Source organism: Somniosus microcephalus, chromosome 16 (assembly GCF_052327205.1).
Source record: "Somniosus microcephalus isolate GS21.2 chromosome 16, FLI_Smic_1.0, whole genome shotgun sequence".
Taxonomy (NCBI): domain Eukaryota; kingdom Metazoa; phylum Chordata; class Chondrichthyes; order Squaliformes; family Somniosidae; genus Somniosus; species Somniosus microcephalus.
In genome coordinates this window covers 47,262,383-47,280,156 of record NC_141002.1, presented here as the reverse complement: position 1 = coordinate 47,280,156, position 17,774 = coordinate 47,262,383, and the positions used below count along the sequence as shown (strand labels likewise).

The 17,774-nt window shown below is 43.2% G+C and overlaps 2 protein-coding genes across 4 annotated transcripts in view; one reads left to right on the top strand and one right to left on the bottom strand.

Annotated features, from left to right (window-relative positions):
* Window positions 1–1,419, top strand: part of tmem121b (transmembrane protein 121B) — a 53,574-nt gene extending 52,155 nt beyond the window's left edge. Inside the window, exon 2 of the mRNA XM_086008925.1 lies at window positions 1,318–1,419. Coding sequence (XP_085865051.1) covers window positions 1,318–1,328 — 11 coding nt within the window. The 3' untranslated portion in view covers window positions 1,329–1,419. The remainder of the gene's footprint in view (window positions 1–1,317) is intronic.
* Window positions 1–17,774, bottom strand: part of LOC147106125 (interleukin-17 receptor A-like) — a 67,339-nt gene that overhangs the window by 37,325 nt on the left and 12,240 nt on the right. For all 3 annotated transcript variants that reach the window (XM_086008921.1, XM_086008923.1, XM_086008922.1), the window contains 6 exons: window positions 16,947–16,971; window positions 14,026–14,172; window positions 11,449–11,573; window positions 7,204–7,330; window positions 5,829–5,876; window positions 1,483–1,640 (listed from right to left, as the gene is read on the bottom strand). In XM_086008921.1, the coding sequence (XP_085865047.1) occupies window positions 1,483–1,640; window positions 5,829–5,876; window positions 7,204–7,330; window positions 11,449–11,573; window positions 14,026–14,172; window positions 16,947–16,971 (630 nt within the window). The remainder of the gene's footprint in view (window positions 1–1,482; window positions 1,641–5,828; window positions 5,877–7,203; window positions 7,331–11,448; window positions 11,574–14,025; window positions 14,173–16,946; window positions 16,972–17,774) is intronic.

Below are 17,774 nucleotides of genomic sequence, written 5' to 3'. Positions count from 1 at the left end.
CAGGCCGCTCACCAGCTAATGCCGCTGGAAAAGATAACACGCATGTGCGGCTGCACAGCAAATTTAAAGGGACCATGCACCAAAAAAAAATTAGAGGAAACATCGTCACCATAACGACCTTGGCTCCTCGACCTCAAATGCAAAAAGGCTCAAATATTTTTTCATTGAGACAGTTCCATATAAAAGGAAGCAAAAAGGGATTTGCAGGTGGCTGGAACTGGTTAAAAAAGTCAAAAGGAATATGAGTGGAGCCTAGAATTCAAAGTTGTGAATCTAAAATGGCGGTGCAGTGTTTCTATGCGAGTGTTCTTTCTTCTGTGACAAACCTGGAATTTTTTATACTGTACTTGTACTGAACCCAACAAAATAAAGATAAAAATCTGTAAATTTGATCAGACCTACATAGTTACCATGGAGTTAGAGGTAGTTTTATTCCACTATCATTTTATTTTGTGCTGGCAGCAGTTTGACAGGCAGGGTATTCCGTGGAGCTGAAACTGAATGACCCCACTGAAGAATCAACTATTGTGATAATTATCGAACAAAACCTATTGTAAAATTTATCAAATGAAGATCAGTAATACTCATACAAAAAGAAAATGCTGCAGATGCTGGAAATCTGAAATAAAAACAGAAAATGCTGGAGATACTCAGCAGGTCAGGCAGCATCTGTGAAGAGAGACCTCCATGAGCATCTGTTTCTCTCTTCACAGATGCTGCCTGACCTGCCGAGTATCTCCAGCATTTTCTGTTTTTATATCCGTAATACTCACACTGTAGAAAAAAATGATCACTTCTTTAGAACAGAAGACGTAGGAGCAGGAGGTCATTTGGCCCCTTGAGCCTGCTCTGCCATTCAATAAGATCATGGCTGATCTGATCTAGGCCTCAACTCCACTTCGCTCCCCACTCCCCATTAACTCTCGACTCCCTTACCTTTCAAAAATCTGTATCTCCACCTTAACTATATTCAATGACCCAGCCTCCACGGCTCTCTGGGGAAGAGAATTCCAAAGATTCACGACCCTCAGAAGAAATTCCTCCTCATTTCCTATTTAAATGGGTGCCCCCTTATTCTGAAACTATGCCCCCTAGTTCTAGATTCCCCCACGAGGGGAAACATCCTCTCTGCATCTACCCTGTCAAGCCCCTTCAGAATCTTATGTTTCAATAAGACCTTTGCTACAATTAAATAAATAAATCATTTGCAAAGAAAAAAATGCTGGAAATACACAGCACCTGAAAGGAGAAAAGACAGGCCAATGTTGTGATGAAGGGTCTCTATCTGAAGCACTAACCTGTCTTTTACCTTTTCAGAGTCTGACTGAGTAGCTGTGGATATCCAGCGTCTCACTCCATTTCAGAATTCCAGCTCCATTTCAGAATGCCATCATCTGAAGATTTTTTTTTTTTTATAAACAAATCTTCTGATTGCGTTGAAGTAAATACAAAAGCCACATAACACTCAGCACAAGATTTTACCTTCAAGATACTTTGATTAGCAATGTTGCAGAGCTCCCCATTTGAACCATCACTACGCAAAAAGACACGGTATTTGTGGGAATACTTTCCAGTCTGGAAGAAGATGGTTATCCTCATCTCACTTCTGATGTATGTGATATTAGGGTTCCACACACTGCCTGTTGACAGAAAATGCAGAGAAGTGGGAAAATAACAAAACCTTTCACAATAAAAGTATCTGCCACACTACCATACATGATACTATCAAAATCCAACGTCCTTCATGCCTTTTCTTCCAGCCCTGCTTGACCTACACCCTCTGTCAAGCAATGACAATTGTTAAAACCCCATTTTGGGGCCTTGATTCCAATGATTCGATGTTAACCCATATTGGTAGCAGTGATTAAACTTTATTCAGCACAAGCAAGGATCAATACAATTATTGTATCTTAAGCAGCAGTTTACACGGTATAATTAATATAGTTATACTACCCCGTTATGCCTCGGGTAAAAGTCGCGGCGAGATGTCTGCACCCTCTGGCCCATGCCCCTGGCCCCGTCCTTCGAGTGTCTCCTAGAATTCCCTCAATTCTTCTCAAGCCTTCTATGCTTAACTCTTGTTAGGGTCCCCTTCTTATACTATTACTTCCAATTCAAATCAATGGGGCTTTACTGGACCTATCATTGGCTTACACCCAACCATCCTTCCCCACACCCCCCCCCCTCCCCAACCCCATGGGCCCTCTTGCACATAGGTCTCTTCCCTATCTGTCTGCTTTGCTACCTTATCAGTCTCGTTTCTGTGTATTTCAGTAGATCCCAGCCACAGCTGCATCTTGTTTTTCTCAAGCCGTTACAACAACTTTCTTTTCAAGGTCCTGCTACATTGCATTTTCAATGTACTATTGTTCAGTTATTATATGTATATGGTGATAAATATTTGCTTTTTATTTTGTTAGTCAACCTGCTCATTCATTTCTGCTAAGCCAGTTACTTTGCCTTGTAAGCTAATTGTGATTTACACACACTTATTAAGACCTCAGAAAACGTGTAACTTATCTACGTATCATTGTTAGGACTACTTCCTCCTGCCCAGTGACTACAGCCTCTTTGGTATGTGGGATCAGCAAGAATTCTAAATGAAGGTAACAATTATTGATTACCACGCTGTGTTAAAATCACAATGGTATAGTACCAATGGAAGTGCAGGTATGACATACCATCCTCCCTCAATTGTCTAGCATTCATTACTCATTCCATCTGTCCTAGTCTTAGCAAAAATCTCAGTTCCATCTGCATCCTTTCTTATGGACTGTATATTCATCTTCCCCACAGTCCAACTCCCTTAACTTAAAAATACCCACTTTTTTTCTTGTAACGAGTCTACCCTGGCTTTGACTTCAATCCATTTTTTCCCTTCTACATAATTCAATTGCCAGTGTTGACTCTCTTTCAATTGTAGAATCATAGAATCATAAAATAGTACAGCACAGTTGGAGGCCATTCGGCCCATCGAGTCTGCACCAGCTCTTTCGAAGAGCAATCCAATTTGTCCCACTCCCCCGCTCTTTCCCCATATCCCTGCAAATTTTTCTCCAAGTATTTATCCAATTCCCTTTTGAGTCTGTATCCACCACCTTATCAGGCAGTACATTCCAAATCCTAACCACATGTTGCGTAAAAAAAGTTTCCCCTCATGTCGTCTCTGGTTCTTTTGCTAATCACATTAAATCTGTGCCCTCTCATTATCGACCCTTCAGCCATTGGAAACAGTTTCTCTTTTATTTACTCTGTTTAAACGTGCATGATTTTAAACACCTCATCAAATCTCCTCTTAGCCTCTCTGCTCTAAGGAGAACAACCCCAGCTTCTCTAATCTATCCATGTAACTGAATTCCCTCATCTTTGGAACCATTCTAGTACATCTCTTCTGTACCCTCTCCAAAGCCTTCACGTCCTTCCTAAAGTGTGGTCCCCAGAATTGGACACAATACTCCAGCTGGGGTTGAACTAGTGTTTTTATGGTTTAGCATAACTTCCTAGCTTCTGTAATCTCTACCTCTATTTATAAAGCCCAGGATTCCATATGCTTTATTAACGGTTTTGTTAACCTGTCCTGCCACCTTTAAAGATTTGTGCACAAGCTCCCCCAGGGGTCTCTTTCCTCCTTGTAGGAATGTACCTAGACTGTACCCGAACCATCTCCTCTTTAAAGGCCGCCCATTGCTCCATTACATTTTTGCCTGTCAGTCTTTGACTCCAATTTACCTGGACCAGGACCCTCCTCAATTCGCTGAAATTAGCCCTCCTCCAGTTAAGTATTTTTATTCTAGATTGTTCCTTGTCCTTCTCCATAACTAATCTAAACCTTACAATACGATGATCACTATTCCGGAGATGCTCTCCAACTGTGACATTCTCCACTTGACCCACTTCATTCCCCAGGACTAGATCTAGCAATGTTTCCTTCCTCGCTGGGCAGGAAACATACTGATCAAGAAAATTCTCCTGAATACACTTCAGAAATTCCTTCCCTTCTTTGCCCTTAACACAGTCATTGCCCCATTCAGCTGTGGCTCAGTGGGTAGCACTCTCACCTCTGAGTCAGAAGGTTGTGGGCTCAAGTCCCACTCCAGAGACTTGAGCACAAAAATCTAGGCTGACACTCCAGTGCAGTGCTGAGGGAGTGCTGCACTGTCGGAGGTGCTGTCTTTCGGATGAGATGTTAAATCGAGGCCCCGTCTGCTCTCAGGTGGACGTAAAAGATCCCATGGCACTATTTCGAAGAAGAGCAGGGGAGTTATCCCAGGTGTCCTGGCCAATATTTATCCCTCAGTCAGCATCACTAAAAAAGATTATCTGGTCATTATCGCATCGCTGCTTGTGGGAGCTTGCTGTGCGCAAATTGGCTGCCGTGTTTCCTACATTGCAGTGACAACACTTCAAAAAATACTTAATTGGCTGTAAAGCGCTCTGGGATGTCCGGTGGTCGTGAAAGGTGCAATATAAATGCAAGTCTTTCTTTCTATATTGAGGTAGTTAAAGTCTCCCATTATCACTACTCTAGATCTTGCACCTCTGTAATTTCTTTGCAAATCTGCTCCTCTATTTCCTCCCACTACTTGGTGGCCTATAAAACACACCAAGTAGCACAATAGCTCCTTCCATAAAGATATGATTCTCAGTTTTCTCTATTTCACACAGTCCCTGAACAACTGCCATCTGTCTCGGTTTTTTGAGCAGGACAAAGAACTCCCAGAAGTTCCCATCACTTTCTAAGCGACTGGCTTCTCACATTGGCTGCTGGTTGGCAGAGTCCATCTGGGGAGTCAACTGGTGAGCTTGGCTCCTTGAATGGCAGCTTCCAATAATGGAGGCCCCATCTCAGATGTCTGATGCAAGAATTGGTGATCTGCAATGTTCAGGGGTGTTCCCATTGTATCACATTAAAAACATTCTCGTTAAAGTTTGAGATGGAATTACATACAGAATACATTGTGTACTGGATCAGAGGCGAAGATATAGTATATGGATGCAACAACAACTTGCATTTATACAGTGCCTTTAAATAGAAAAACATCCCAAGTTGCTTCACAGAGGTATAATCTGACAAAAATGAATGCCAAGACAATGAAGGCGATATTAGGAGGCGTGACTGAAAGCTTTGTCAAAGAGGTGGGTTTCAATGAGGGTCTTAAAAGGAGAGGGAGGTAGAGAGATAGAGGGGTTTAGGGAGAGTATTCCAGACTGTGGGGCCTGGAACTGTGTTGTCCAATACGTTAGCCACTAGTCGTGTAGCTAATTGGGAATCCAGATGTGGCTAATTACATTCCTGATTAGTAAATAAAAAATTAATAATAGACACCATAGTCTATTATGTGATCTCAGTACTTATTTTAACCTTTTTGTGCGTTTGTTGGTAAGATGGCAAGGTGAAAAGAACGTGCAAATGTTTTTTGATTGTTGCGAGTGCTTTACTTCCTTGGTTACTGAATGGTCATAGTAGTTTAAGTAAATATACACATGTAAAGTACATTTATCTGTTGTGTGAGTGTATGCAAGATGTTACTAAAATTATTGCATGTGGCTAGTCATCAATTTCTACTGGACAACACTGGCTTAGGTGGCTGAAGGCATGGCTGCCAATGGTGGGGAAAAGGAAGGGGGTTCTGTACAAAAGGCCAGAGTGAAAGGAAGGTGGTGGGAGGGGGGGACACTGCAGAAAAGGCCAGAGTGAAAGGAAGAGAGATTTTAGTATGGGGCGGGGGGGGCGGTTGTTGGGCTATGCAGAGTTCTGAGATGCCAGCTTCCTTCCACAGCTATCAAGCTGTGCTGCTGAGTGTATCTTTAAAGTAAATTTCACTCACCTCTTCGTTTGCAGAGCTCAGTATACTTGATCCGGTCGTCCCTACAACCTACAGAAAAAAAGTCCAGGTTAGCTTGACCTCTACCAGGATAAGAGCAAATAAAAGCTGAACCTTTGCACAATGAGAAAATGAGTGATGTTTCACTGAATTTCCTTGTTTGCCTTCACTGCACAACAGGGCCTGAAAGGACTGCACTGGGATGCCCCTTATCTGTGTGACTATTCACGACAAGCATCAGTCAGAGCTTCTCAACCTCTGAAATCATCCAGTGCCAGAAATGTGGATGTGTGTGTTCTCCCCCAATTCTTATTCCACATTTCTCTCTCGTATGATACAGTTGCACCAGCAAAATAACTTACTACAAGATTGAACAAGACATGTGAATCCACCGTGTCACATTCATTGATTTACTCTCAAATTTTCTAAATCACTAAATCCAATCCACTCTAAGCACTGCTTCTAAAATCTCTGGAAATGTTCTATACTGGACCAGTGAAAGAATGGAAACACAAAACTTTTTCAGGTAAGACCCTGACCACAGTGACTGCGTTAACCATTAACTAGAATGTTGGCCTACTCCGTTTTGATCCTTAACCTAGAGTTAAACAGAGAGTCTCCCTAAACAGCTATTTTTAACATTAAAAGTTAAGAATAATTGAATTTACCATCTTTTTATTTTTTTGTCTATGTCAGTGAATTATTTTTGTTTAAAAAATGAACAATGACATAATTGTGGGTGTTGTTTTGCAGGAGGTTCAGATCATAACAGAGTAGAGTAGCTGAAATGCCACAAGCACTAAAGTATATCATGTGAATGACTGTATCCATTGCTTAAGCAAATCCAGCTCCCTTGTAGTGCTGGGCTCAGTAACTCCTCCCAGCCGGCACCATGTGAATGACTGTATCCATTGCTTAAGCAAATCCAGCTCCCTTGTAGTGCTGGGCTCAGTAACTCCTCCCAGCCGGCAACATGTGAATGACTGTATCCATTGCTTAAGCAAATCCAGTTCCCTTGTAGTGCTGGGCTCAGTAACTCCTCCCAGCCAGCACCATGTGAATGACTGTATCCATTGCTTAAGCAAATCCAGCTCCCTTGTAGTGCTGGGCTCAGTAACTCCTCCCAGCCGGCACCATGTGCTGTTGCGAGGACACGCCAGAGGCCAAGCGTCTCGCAACAAGTTACTATTGGGCAAACCATGTGCATCTTTTGAGCAGCAGTCTTGGCAGAGACCTGGCAAGTTGTTCACCTGGTCACAGGAGATGCACAACCCAACAAGATTTGTGCAAGAAGAACAGATGGTGGGATTTGACATAAAGAAAGCAAAAGTGGTGACATTTTTCAATAATGCTACTACTGCCAACTGGGTAGACGCACCAGGCACAGCAAAAGTAACTGCTGGACAATCATGATCTTGATTGATGTTGGCTCTTGGTAAACTGCATGCGGACACCCTGTAGGTCTGGCCTGGTTCTGCCACAAGTCCCTCCAGTGAGAAGGTCCACTGCAATGGAAAAGCAGACATCAACTGCTTTCAGAAGTGATTCTATACTCCTTATACATCCACAACTGGAACAAGCAACCAAGATTGGCTTTAATCGTTTCACTACTAGTGCCTTAGCAAGACTTTCTCGTTGCTCTGCATGTCATACGTGCCAAGCAGGAAAACTAGCAAAAGCTGACCAATAACATCAAAAAAACTTAAATCTTAACAGCCCTAAATGTAGGCCGTACACACGTAAAGTCAAGAGTTTGACTGAAAAATGCAGTGAAACATGGGAACATCATAACTTAAGCTGCAGGTTTGTCCTACACTCAATCACCTGACCTCAAAAATACAGTTGCAGCAGTGGTGAATTTAGAAATTACTGAAAAGGGATGCAAGGGCTGACTTAGGGATTGAACAAAGAACTCTTTCCACCATATAATGTGATTCTTCTCTATTTGATAGGTGGATTAAATATCAGGTCAAGACCCAGGATATAAACCAACAGCCCATTTATTTAAATGCTAGTGAATGTGCCATGGCTTTGCTCACAGTGAGTCACAGGAAATGGTTGTCTTTTATCAGTTTCTTGTAAAATGGCTGAGATTACAGAGTCACCTCTGGAGCAAGTAATGGCCCAGAAATTCTCATCTCCACGGGTGAGTATGCACTGCGCATGCACAGGAAACCGGAACTTCCGTTCCCTTAAAGGGGTTCAGAGGTCAAATGCGTGCGCCGGAGAGGCAGCGCGTGCGCATGGAACTTACGTTTTTTTTCCAGGTTTCTCCGGGAGGATAAGTCTCCAGGAGTTACACATGTAAAAAGCAGGCGCAAGGCCTGCTTTTAACAAGGTAAGTGGTGAATTAATTAAAATTAAAACATTTTTTTTCCACAGGTTATTTTTAAATACTTTAAAGAAAGGTAAGTTTACTTTTAGCCCCGTTAGAAAACGTAATTATTTTTTTCAAAAATTTAAATTATTGTTTAAAAGTTATTTTATGTAATTTATAGTTATTTTAAAAATGTGATGTTTTAAAAAAAAATTATTTGATGTTTTAGTGATGCTTTGGGGCTTATAGTATTTATAGTTTTGACAGCTCTTCCTGTCAATTTTATGAATGGGCATTTCCCTGCTACCATTGGCTTTTCATGGCCCACGTGATCCCAGGGGACGCATCGAACTAACTGCGCCCCTGGGATACGCAAACACTGTGCGCCGGCAGTTGGAGCAGGCCCAGGATCGGAATCCCATGCGGGCCCACAGCTCAACGGCCGGCACGCTAGGTAAGTGCAGGTCGGAGGCTTGCACCCGCGGGAAACCCCCGACCCGAATTTCTGGGCCATTAACAACAGGCATTCTTGTAATATGGCTTCTTTTTTTATATACAGGTTACAGTGCCTCCTGTGGTGCATGAATGAATAACAGGCCTTACCATTGCAGAGGTAGAGGTTGGGGTTCATGCCAGAGAAGAAAAGTGCGATGGAATTGAAGGAGGGGCTCATTACTCCATCCCCCATATTACTGTACATTTTTAAAGCTAGTTCAGCAAATTGTTTTTAAAGTGCTTACAGCAATCTAAACAAGCACATTAAACACAAATGGCTGGCTCCCAGACTATTACTGGGAGCTAGCAAAAAGAGATGAAGGCGGTGAGAGACGAGGTGGAGGCTTGGGCCAGCTACACATTCTGGGAAAAATATTTTGGCAAGGGTGGAAATCAAAGGAGCCGTGTGGGGGTGGAGCAGAAGTGGCAAGTGTGCGAAAAAGCCTGGAAATTGAGTTAGAGCCAGTGTTTTTGGATGGCAAAAAGCAGAGAAAGGCATTTGTAAAGTTAAATCGGCGGGATGGGTTGGAGCAGAAGAGGAGCAGCAAGGAAATGGTGAAGAGGGGTAGGGTGGAGTTCAGGTCAAGGCAGTCGTGGAGGATGAGGGCAAAGCCTACCTGAAGAAAAGTGGGGGCTGGAGTCAGGGCAGGGGCTGAGGCTCATTGTACCCCCCCCCCACAAATTTTTTTTTTTTTTTTTTTTTTTTTTTATATAAAGTACTTCGAATGCTATAATAAAATGATAGTGTTACAAGCACATTAAAAACAAATGGCTGGTTCCCAGGTCAGTGCTAGAAACCAGTGAAGAGGAGTGGGGGCAGGTCCATAAACAGAAGAGCAGTAGGCACACTTGGACCAGCTGAGGAGGAAAGGATGCAGGTGGCATTTTAAAATAAGTGATACAGCTGAAGAAGAGGACCAGCAGACCTGCGGGGAGCAGCTGAGGAAGGTGGGAAGGAGGCAGGCAGAACCAAGAAGGGCTGGAAGCCAGGGCTAAAAGGTTAAAAGAATGAACCAAGAATCAGGCCAAAGAATCAGTCAGGAAGCTGGCAAAGACTGAATAAGGCCACTGTACTAGAGTGGGGCCTATATGGTTGAAAATTGATTTAGGAGGGGGAGGTAAGCAGCTGAAAGGTGCAAAGAGCCTGAAAAATATGTAAAATTGAAAAATTTGATTTTCAAAAGTAGATAAAATGAAATGAAAACGGATTCATTTTCAGAGAGGATACGCACCAATAGTGGCCAGCAATGTTCCCTCTTACTTTTGGGGGTGTGCAGCCTCTTTAAGGGGCTGGGTGGCCCATTCACAGCTTCTGTGTAAAACTTTACATTGAAAAAGCCGGTCCCAGGCTGTGTGAGAAGTGTGCGACCGAGTGCCTTATAGGGAACGTTGGTGGCCAGAATCTGCAACTGCACCGTGATAATTGACAGAGCAAAGGGAAATGTTGACACAAGTCTGACCAAAAATTGTGACAACAGGAAGAAAGGTTTGTTGACTGGAAGTGCTCTTCCTCTAATGACAAATGTTTAATATACATAGATGTAGACAGAACAAGTGAACAAAACTCAGAAAAAAACAAGATACTTTACAGTAATTATGAACTTTATACTATCCTCCTAGGCATGTCAAAACAAGAAAGGTGTCTCACCCGGAGTTATCTTTCCATATACATTGAACCTTGAAAGAAGATTCTCACTCTTACATAGTGAACCACAGCTACAGAGTTAAACTCTCACATAACTTCTGATGCTTAGCCAAGTTCAGGCAACAGTTAAACGCAAATCAAATTACGCTGGACATAGAGTTGTCAATCAAGGTTTATAGTTAATTATTAATCATGTCCCTTTCTCACAGGTCTGAGACACACCTGTCAATCAAAAATCACCACCATCTGGCTGGTTTGAATCTTTGATCTATAGCGGAATTTTGACTGGCCTATTGCAGGATCTTATGAAGATGGTTCAGAACAAAGACTAAGATTTCTTAAGATTGGGCCACCATTTTAGTCAATTATGCAGGATACTTGGAATTGAATAGGATCACCTGCTTGCTATTGATCAGAATCTAGCTATAAAATTACTAATTGACATTTGGAGAGCCCAGGGATGACCATACAGACAGCTCATTTGGGTTTAGCTCCCAAACTCATAACCTCCACCACCTAGGAGGACAAGGGCAACAGGTGCAATGGGAACACCATCACCTCCAAGTCACACACCACCCCGACTTGGACATTTATTGGTGTTCCTTCATTGTCGCTGCGTAAAAATCCTGGAACTCCCTACTCAATAGCACTGTGGGAGCACCTTCAGCACATGGGCTGCAGCGTTTCAAGGCAGCAGCTCAGCACCACATTCTCAAGGGCAGTTAGTGGTAGGGATGGGCAATAAATGCTGGCCTTGCTAGTGACACACAAACCCCGAGATAGAATTTAAAAAATGCCCAGTTTCACTGGCCCTGACTCCTGTTCTACTACTGCTTCACATGCTGAAGAGTCCACTCCAGCTCACACCGACATGCTGTGACCCGTTGTGGCCATAAGAGCCCCCCCCTCTCAAAATCATGACCTGCTGTGGTTGTACCTGTCAGACCTCTTCCTTCCCCATTCCAGCCAATCAAGCCCCAACCCTGATCTACTCAGACAGCCTCAGCCTCCTCTCCCATGGCCTGGCATGTGAGTTGGTGCTGTGTTTGCCGACATACAGGCTTCAGATCATAGGAGACTTGGTCAGCTATGGAAAGTGCAAACACAAGGAGAAAACCTGAGCCGTAACAGAGTGTAACATCTACAGGGCTTTGTGTGGTACGTACCTTCTCTCCTTGTGGATTTAGTTGGCTTTTTATCTTGTTATTGAACCGGTATTGAACACACCTCTCTTCTCCATTGCTCTGTTTTGTCACAGAGATCTCTACTCCTTGAGAATACTTTATACTGGCTGCAAAACCCAAATGTACCAAACTGATTAAGGTATGTGGTAAAATCAGAACTTTGCACAAGGCTGAGGGTTAAGAATTCTGTTATTAAACAGGGTTGAAATTTGTATGCATTAAGGTGAGAGGCAACAGTGCACTAGTAATTTTACCCCACATTTTGGGCCCAGTGTCAGCATCAGGTACGTCACTTGTAGCTGGTCACATGGTCACACAATGAGTTAAGATGTACAGGTGATATAATCAGACAAGGGGTAGAGTTTCCGCTCTGGGTGAAAATTGCGCCCAAAATTGCACTAGATTTGAGAAGTTTTCCCCTAGAGTTTCTGCTCAAACCCATTTGTATATTGCCGAATGTGAAATCTGCCATGAAACAGCGCAATCGGGCCGCGTTTTAGAATGTAATTTTAAAAAAATGTTTTACTTAAAAAAAAAAATTCCATGATATATTTAAGAGTAGTAACTTGCAGTTTGATTAATACAGCTGAAAATGGGTCTATTACAAAATTTAAGCATTTTAATCAGTGTCTATTCTACCACGTGAGAGTAACCCAATTTTACATAACTGAAAATGACTAAAAAATTATGCAGAACCATTTGCTAGTTACATTGGGGTACAGGAGTCAGTTTCTTAAATTAAAAAACTAATCGATTCAAAAGCTTTCAAAACGTGCCTATTAGTGTCCTTGTGCCTATCAAAAGCAGCTTAATTTTTAGAGCCTCCTTGAAGGCCCGCAAACAAGTGCAATTAGTAGAAACTTGTAGTGGTGATTAATTCGATCTGTGGGCACGGCCAGCTTTCAGCATAATGTTTTTCAAACTATTGCAGAAGATCGCGGAAACTCGATTTACACTGAACCTAATTTACGCTTAAAATTCCACAAATTGCGCCAAAAAAAACCAGTGCAACCGAGCGGAAACTCCAGGCCAACATGTTTAATTCCTTTATATTTTATCTCTTTGGGGAAAAAAAAATTCTATTTTCCACCCAAAGGGGTAGATCTTGAACTTGTGCGATAGTATAAAATGGGTGCTAGTGAGTTGGCAGCCCGTTTTACATCTCTCACTATTTTTATTTCCATAGATCATCCTCTGGTATTTTACCCGAGTCGTCATTCATCATCTGTGAACGTTGGATCGCAAGCGAGGGGAACAGAAATGGAGCAGTGTGTTGTGAGGTCACAGAAATGGAGCAGTGTGTTGTGAGGTCACAGAAATGGAGCAGTGTGTTGTGAGGTCACAGAAATGGAGCAGTGTGTTGTGAGGTCACAGAAATGGAGCAGTGTGTTGTGAGGTCACAGAAATGGAGCAGTGTGTTGTGAGGTCACAGAAATGGAGCAGTGTGTTGTGAGGTCACAGAAATGGAGCAGTGTGTTGTGAGGTCACAAGAAATGGAGCAGTGTGTTGTGAGGACACCGAAATGGAGCAGTGTGTTGTGAGGACACAAGAAATGGAGCAGTGTGTTGTGAGGACACAGAAATGGAGCAGTGTGTTGTGAGGACACAAGAAATGGAGCAGGGTGTTGTGAGGTCACAGAAATGGAGCAGTGTGTTGTGAGGACACAAGAAATGGAGCAGGGTGTTGTGAGGTCACAGAAATGGAGCAGTGTGTTGTGAGGTCACAGAAATGGAGCAGTGTGTTGTGAGGTAACAGAAATGGAGCAGGGTGTTGTGAGGTAACAGAAATGGAGCAGGGTGTTGTGAGGACACAGAAATGGAGCAGTGTGTTGTGAGGTAACAGAAATGGAGCAGGGTGTTGTGAGGACACAAGAAATGGAGCAGTGTGTTGTGAGGACACAAGAAATGGAGCAGGGTGTTGTGAGGACACAGAAATGGAGCAGGGTGTTGTGAGGTAACAGAAATGGAGCAGTGTGTTGTGAGGACACAAGAAATGGAGCAGTGTGTTGTGAGGTGTGGGGCACAGAAATGGAGCAGTGTGTTGAGGTGTGGGGCACAGAAATGGAGCAGTGTGTTGAGGTGTGGGCAAAGGGTAACAGAAATTCAGTAACTGTAGTCTCAATGCTGAGGGACTATAGCAGACGATGGGTTGGTAAGATACCAGGCCCTAATTGGTTATTGGGAAGTACAGCAGTCCCAGAGGTGCAGGTGAAACATGCTTCCTTATGTACAGAATGCATGTAAAATGTCCCCATGTTAATCTGAAAAATGAATTAAGAAAAAACAAATCCAGAGTCCATGGCTCAGTCTGTTTATACCTGTACTACAAACCAAAAGAATCCACACCCTCTTCCCCCATCCTCACTCAGATGAAAATCACTTCTGAGCAATCCCTGCAGCTGGCTGGAGAGTGGCAGCCCATCGTCACATCACACAGCCATCCATTCAACTGCAGGCAACAAGCCAGAAAGACAACACATGATTAAAAAACAAAAGGTGAGGAGCACTCACTAAAATCTACTCCCCCGCAAATAATTTTTTGGGGATTTTGCATGCTTACCATCTGTTCCCAATCTCCATCTGACGGACAGTCCAGGCACCGAGACTCCAGCTGCATCCTCTTGCTTGGTTACATTAACTAGCAGCTCCTTGGGAAATGAAGGCGTCCACTTGGAAGGTTCCAGCCAACTGCTATCCAAACAGCCACCTAATATGGGATGGAGGAAGACAATGCAACATATTTTTCCCCCACTTTGTTACTCAGTTCCAAACTGGGAAATAAATTACTTTTAGAAACAAACCACTCACCAGTCTCTGACTGTACTACTGGGCAAAAGGTGTACTGGAGCACCACTGCTGCAGAGAAGTACCATGGGGAGGCCAGGCCTCTCCTCACAGGGTGGGGAAGATCCCCACAAGTACCCTCTTCTGTATCTTTTGTCAGTATTCCAGGATAGGCATTGGTACTGGCCCAGGAGTCAGCTGTCCATGCTGTACTCAGCCACAAGAGGTGGGCATGATGGAGCCATGAAGGGAAAACAACTGGAGCTGCCCCTGACTCCAATCTGTCAGGCCATAGCTGGGATCCATCACAGGTGCTGCAGTCACTTGGATCGCAGAACGGCACTGGCGTGAGTCATACAGAAACTTCGAGCAGACCACTCTGTCCTGGCGAGAGTGTGGATACCCTCAAACCAAATATAGTTACTCATCAAAATATCATTTCCTACATTATGTATTCTGTGACTAAAGGATCTCTACTGTTCATGACTGAATCATTCCACCAATTAGAAAAGTACACATTTAGCAAAAAGTGAAAACTGGGTCACAAAACCTTGAATACACACGTGGGTGGGAGTGAGAAAGGGACTCACGAGGACATACATATAGTGAAAAGAACGCCAAAAGGAAATATATACGTGGAAAAGAATGCATTAAAGGAAAGTTTCATTTCTGACATGATAAAAATCAGCGCTGCATTTTTTGAGATAGCGGACACATTTTACAGAACGTGCGTTTTACACGACTTAGCTCAGATAATGTTATCCAGTATAATCAGCACTTTTAAACAATGACTCAAGACAAAGGAGAGGCCTGCATTCCCAGCCAACAGCACGGGCTCCTGGAATCAGACACGGAGCGCCTCTCGGGCACGTCTGAAATTGGCATCCCTTGCTTGTTTCGGTTGGATCTGCTCTGGGATCTTCTCCTGTACCTTATGTCACTAGAGCACCCTAGCAAGGAGACAGACCCTGCTCAAGGGTCTCCAGCAATAAAAGTGATTTAAAAAAACCATTATCTGGTAAGGCCATTCATTTCTTTGGTAGACATGAGGGGGGTGGGGGAGGGTAATTTGAATTAAAATGTACTTGTCCTACACTTACTTTCTCTTAAAAAATAGTGAACTTTATATAACTGTGCCATCCTATAGCAATGTCTTAAAAGAGGAATGAAAATCCCTTGTGGTGAGTGTTGTGGGTTTGTGACCAATAAAAGACAAGTTCTGCACTCCGCATGCCTGCAATAACAACTACTACCGCAGAGCATCGGAGGGGCAAGACTGACTAGATTTGGCATGCCTCATGATACTTTTGTGTTGCAAATATGTGAATCAAAAGAGTAATTTTCATGGAAAAACAAAACCCCACAAGTTTCACTGATTTTCACATTCTGAAAGCTGGCCCCCTGTACAGAAAGCCGGACACTGGTAAGCCATTATTTTTTCCAGAAACATACCCACGAAGACACTGCTGTGCGGCACAACTTCCAACCCACTGCGCCACGGTCACTGACTGGAAGCTGCGATTACTCATTCGTGCAATCGTGGGAGTTGCACTTCTGAGACCAGGTACTCCAAAGGAAGAAAAATCTGCAGCAGATCATCGTACACTACTTTTCAACCATTTTAAAATGACCAGCTGAAAGTGGCACGTGCAGTATGTGAACAACCAGCTGTATGCATCACTGGTACAAAAATAGAACACTTGGGGCTGAATTTTAACACCCAAAAACAGGTGGGTTGGGGTGGGGTCGGGTCAGGTCAGATGTTAAAATTTTAAAAATCTCAAACCTGAACCCAAGCTGCCTACTTTCGAGTTTAACAGAGGTGGGACGAGGGGCAGGCAGCCAACCTGCTCCCAGGAGGTGGGTTGGCAATTTAAACATTTTAATGAGGCTGGCAGCCTCTGATTTAACCAGCTTTACAGTGGCCGACCAGGTTTCCCAGGCCTCGGGAAACCCAGCAGCTGAAGGGAGCGAGGACAGCTTCGAGAAGATAAATGCCTTTACAGCACCGCTTGTGGGCCAGGAGGAGCCGGCATGCTTCCTCCTTGCCCCCCAAGCTCCTCCCCCCCCCCCCATCACCAATCAGACCCTTCCACCCCCAGGGTCGGGGTCGGATCCCCCTTGGGATAATTGTGTCTCAACTTTTTGCCTCCACCTCAAGAGCAACACAGTTGAAAATTAGTGATGAGGGCAGTCCACCATAGGCATGGCACTACATGGTGGCATATTCACGAGCATGGCAATACATGATGGCACTTCCATGAGCATAGCATCGCCTGTTGGCACATTCAGCACAGGAGTTTGCAACCACATCATCTAACATAAAAAATATTACTATAGTAATAGATGAAATGCATCAATTCACTGATCACCTTGTAGTGCTCTTTTCAACTTACTGAACAGTGGGTTGTCCAGTAGGATCATCTACTAAAACAGTAAGAAGCGATTGACTGGCTCACTTGTCTGCTCCATAGGGTTTTAAACACAAAGATAGAAAGCAGAGCAGCATACGGAAATTTAAAGATGTTAATTATTAAAGTGGCCTATCAAATCTGTCAGTTGTACAAACAATTCTTATGAAGCGGAAGGCCCAACACCACCTTCCGATTTGAAGGCCTTTCAAAACTGGGCCTTGCCAACATCACCCACATCTCGGCAACAAATAAAAGACCATTTTAAAATGCTAACTGTACTTACCAGATTGAACAGTACAATTCAGGCCCTGTTTGAAGAAAAAAACACATTTTAACAATGACATTTCTTGTATGAGCAAACTCAACACTACATTTAATGCAATTATGGGCCATGAACAGAAATGCCTGAGGGAGTCACTTATCAACTGACATTCAGTAAGTTAACATTTTTATAATGGTTATATGAGCAGACACCCTATGCCATTGCTCATGGCCTTTTTTTTTTAAATAGAATGCATATTTACTATCTTATCAGTATGATATGCATTTATTTCCTGTTTCCTTTGCTCACCTGATATATAATATATTACGTTGTTGGGTATGAAGGACCCAATTCTCTGCTAACAATGTCCCATAAACAACAAGGACCAGTTAATTTGCTTTTGGTGGTGTTGGCTGAGAGAGGAATGTTGGCTGGAACACTGGGAAAGCCCTTTGCTCGTCTTTGACTGCACCATAGGTGTTTTAATGGCCACCAGCCCAGGCAGACAGAACCTTGGTTTATTGCCTCCTGTCAGTACTGCACCAGAGTATTAGCTTTGATAACGCATTTAAGTTCTGGAGCGTTAGTCAAACCTACAACTTTCAGATCCATAGGCGAGAGCGCTGCCAACTGAGCCAACCTGAAACAATTCGTCTTGAAACAAGAGGATTATAATAAGGGAGTTTATTATAATGAAATTCAAACACAACACTTCAGACCTTCTTGATAAACTGGCTTTAAATGAGCTTTTGGTGCAGACTCGACATAGCAGTGTTCTAGGCAACCACAACATTGTCCACTAATCAACATCAACTTTGATGATACACACACACAATGCTGATGTTGGAA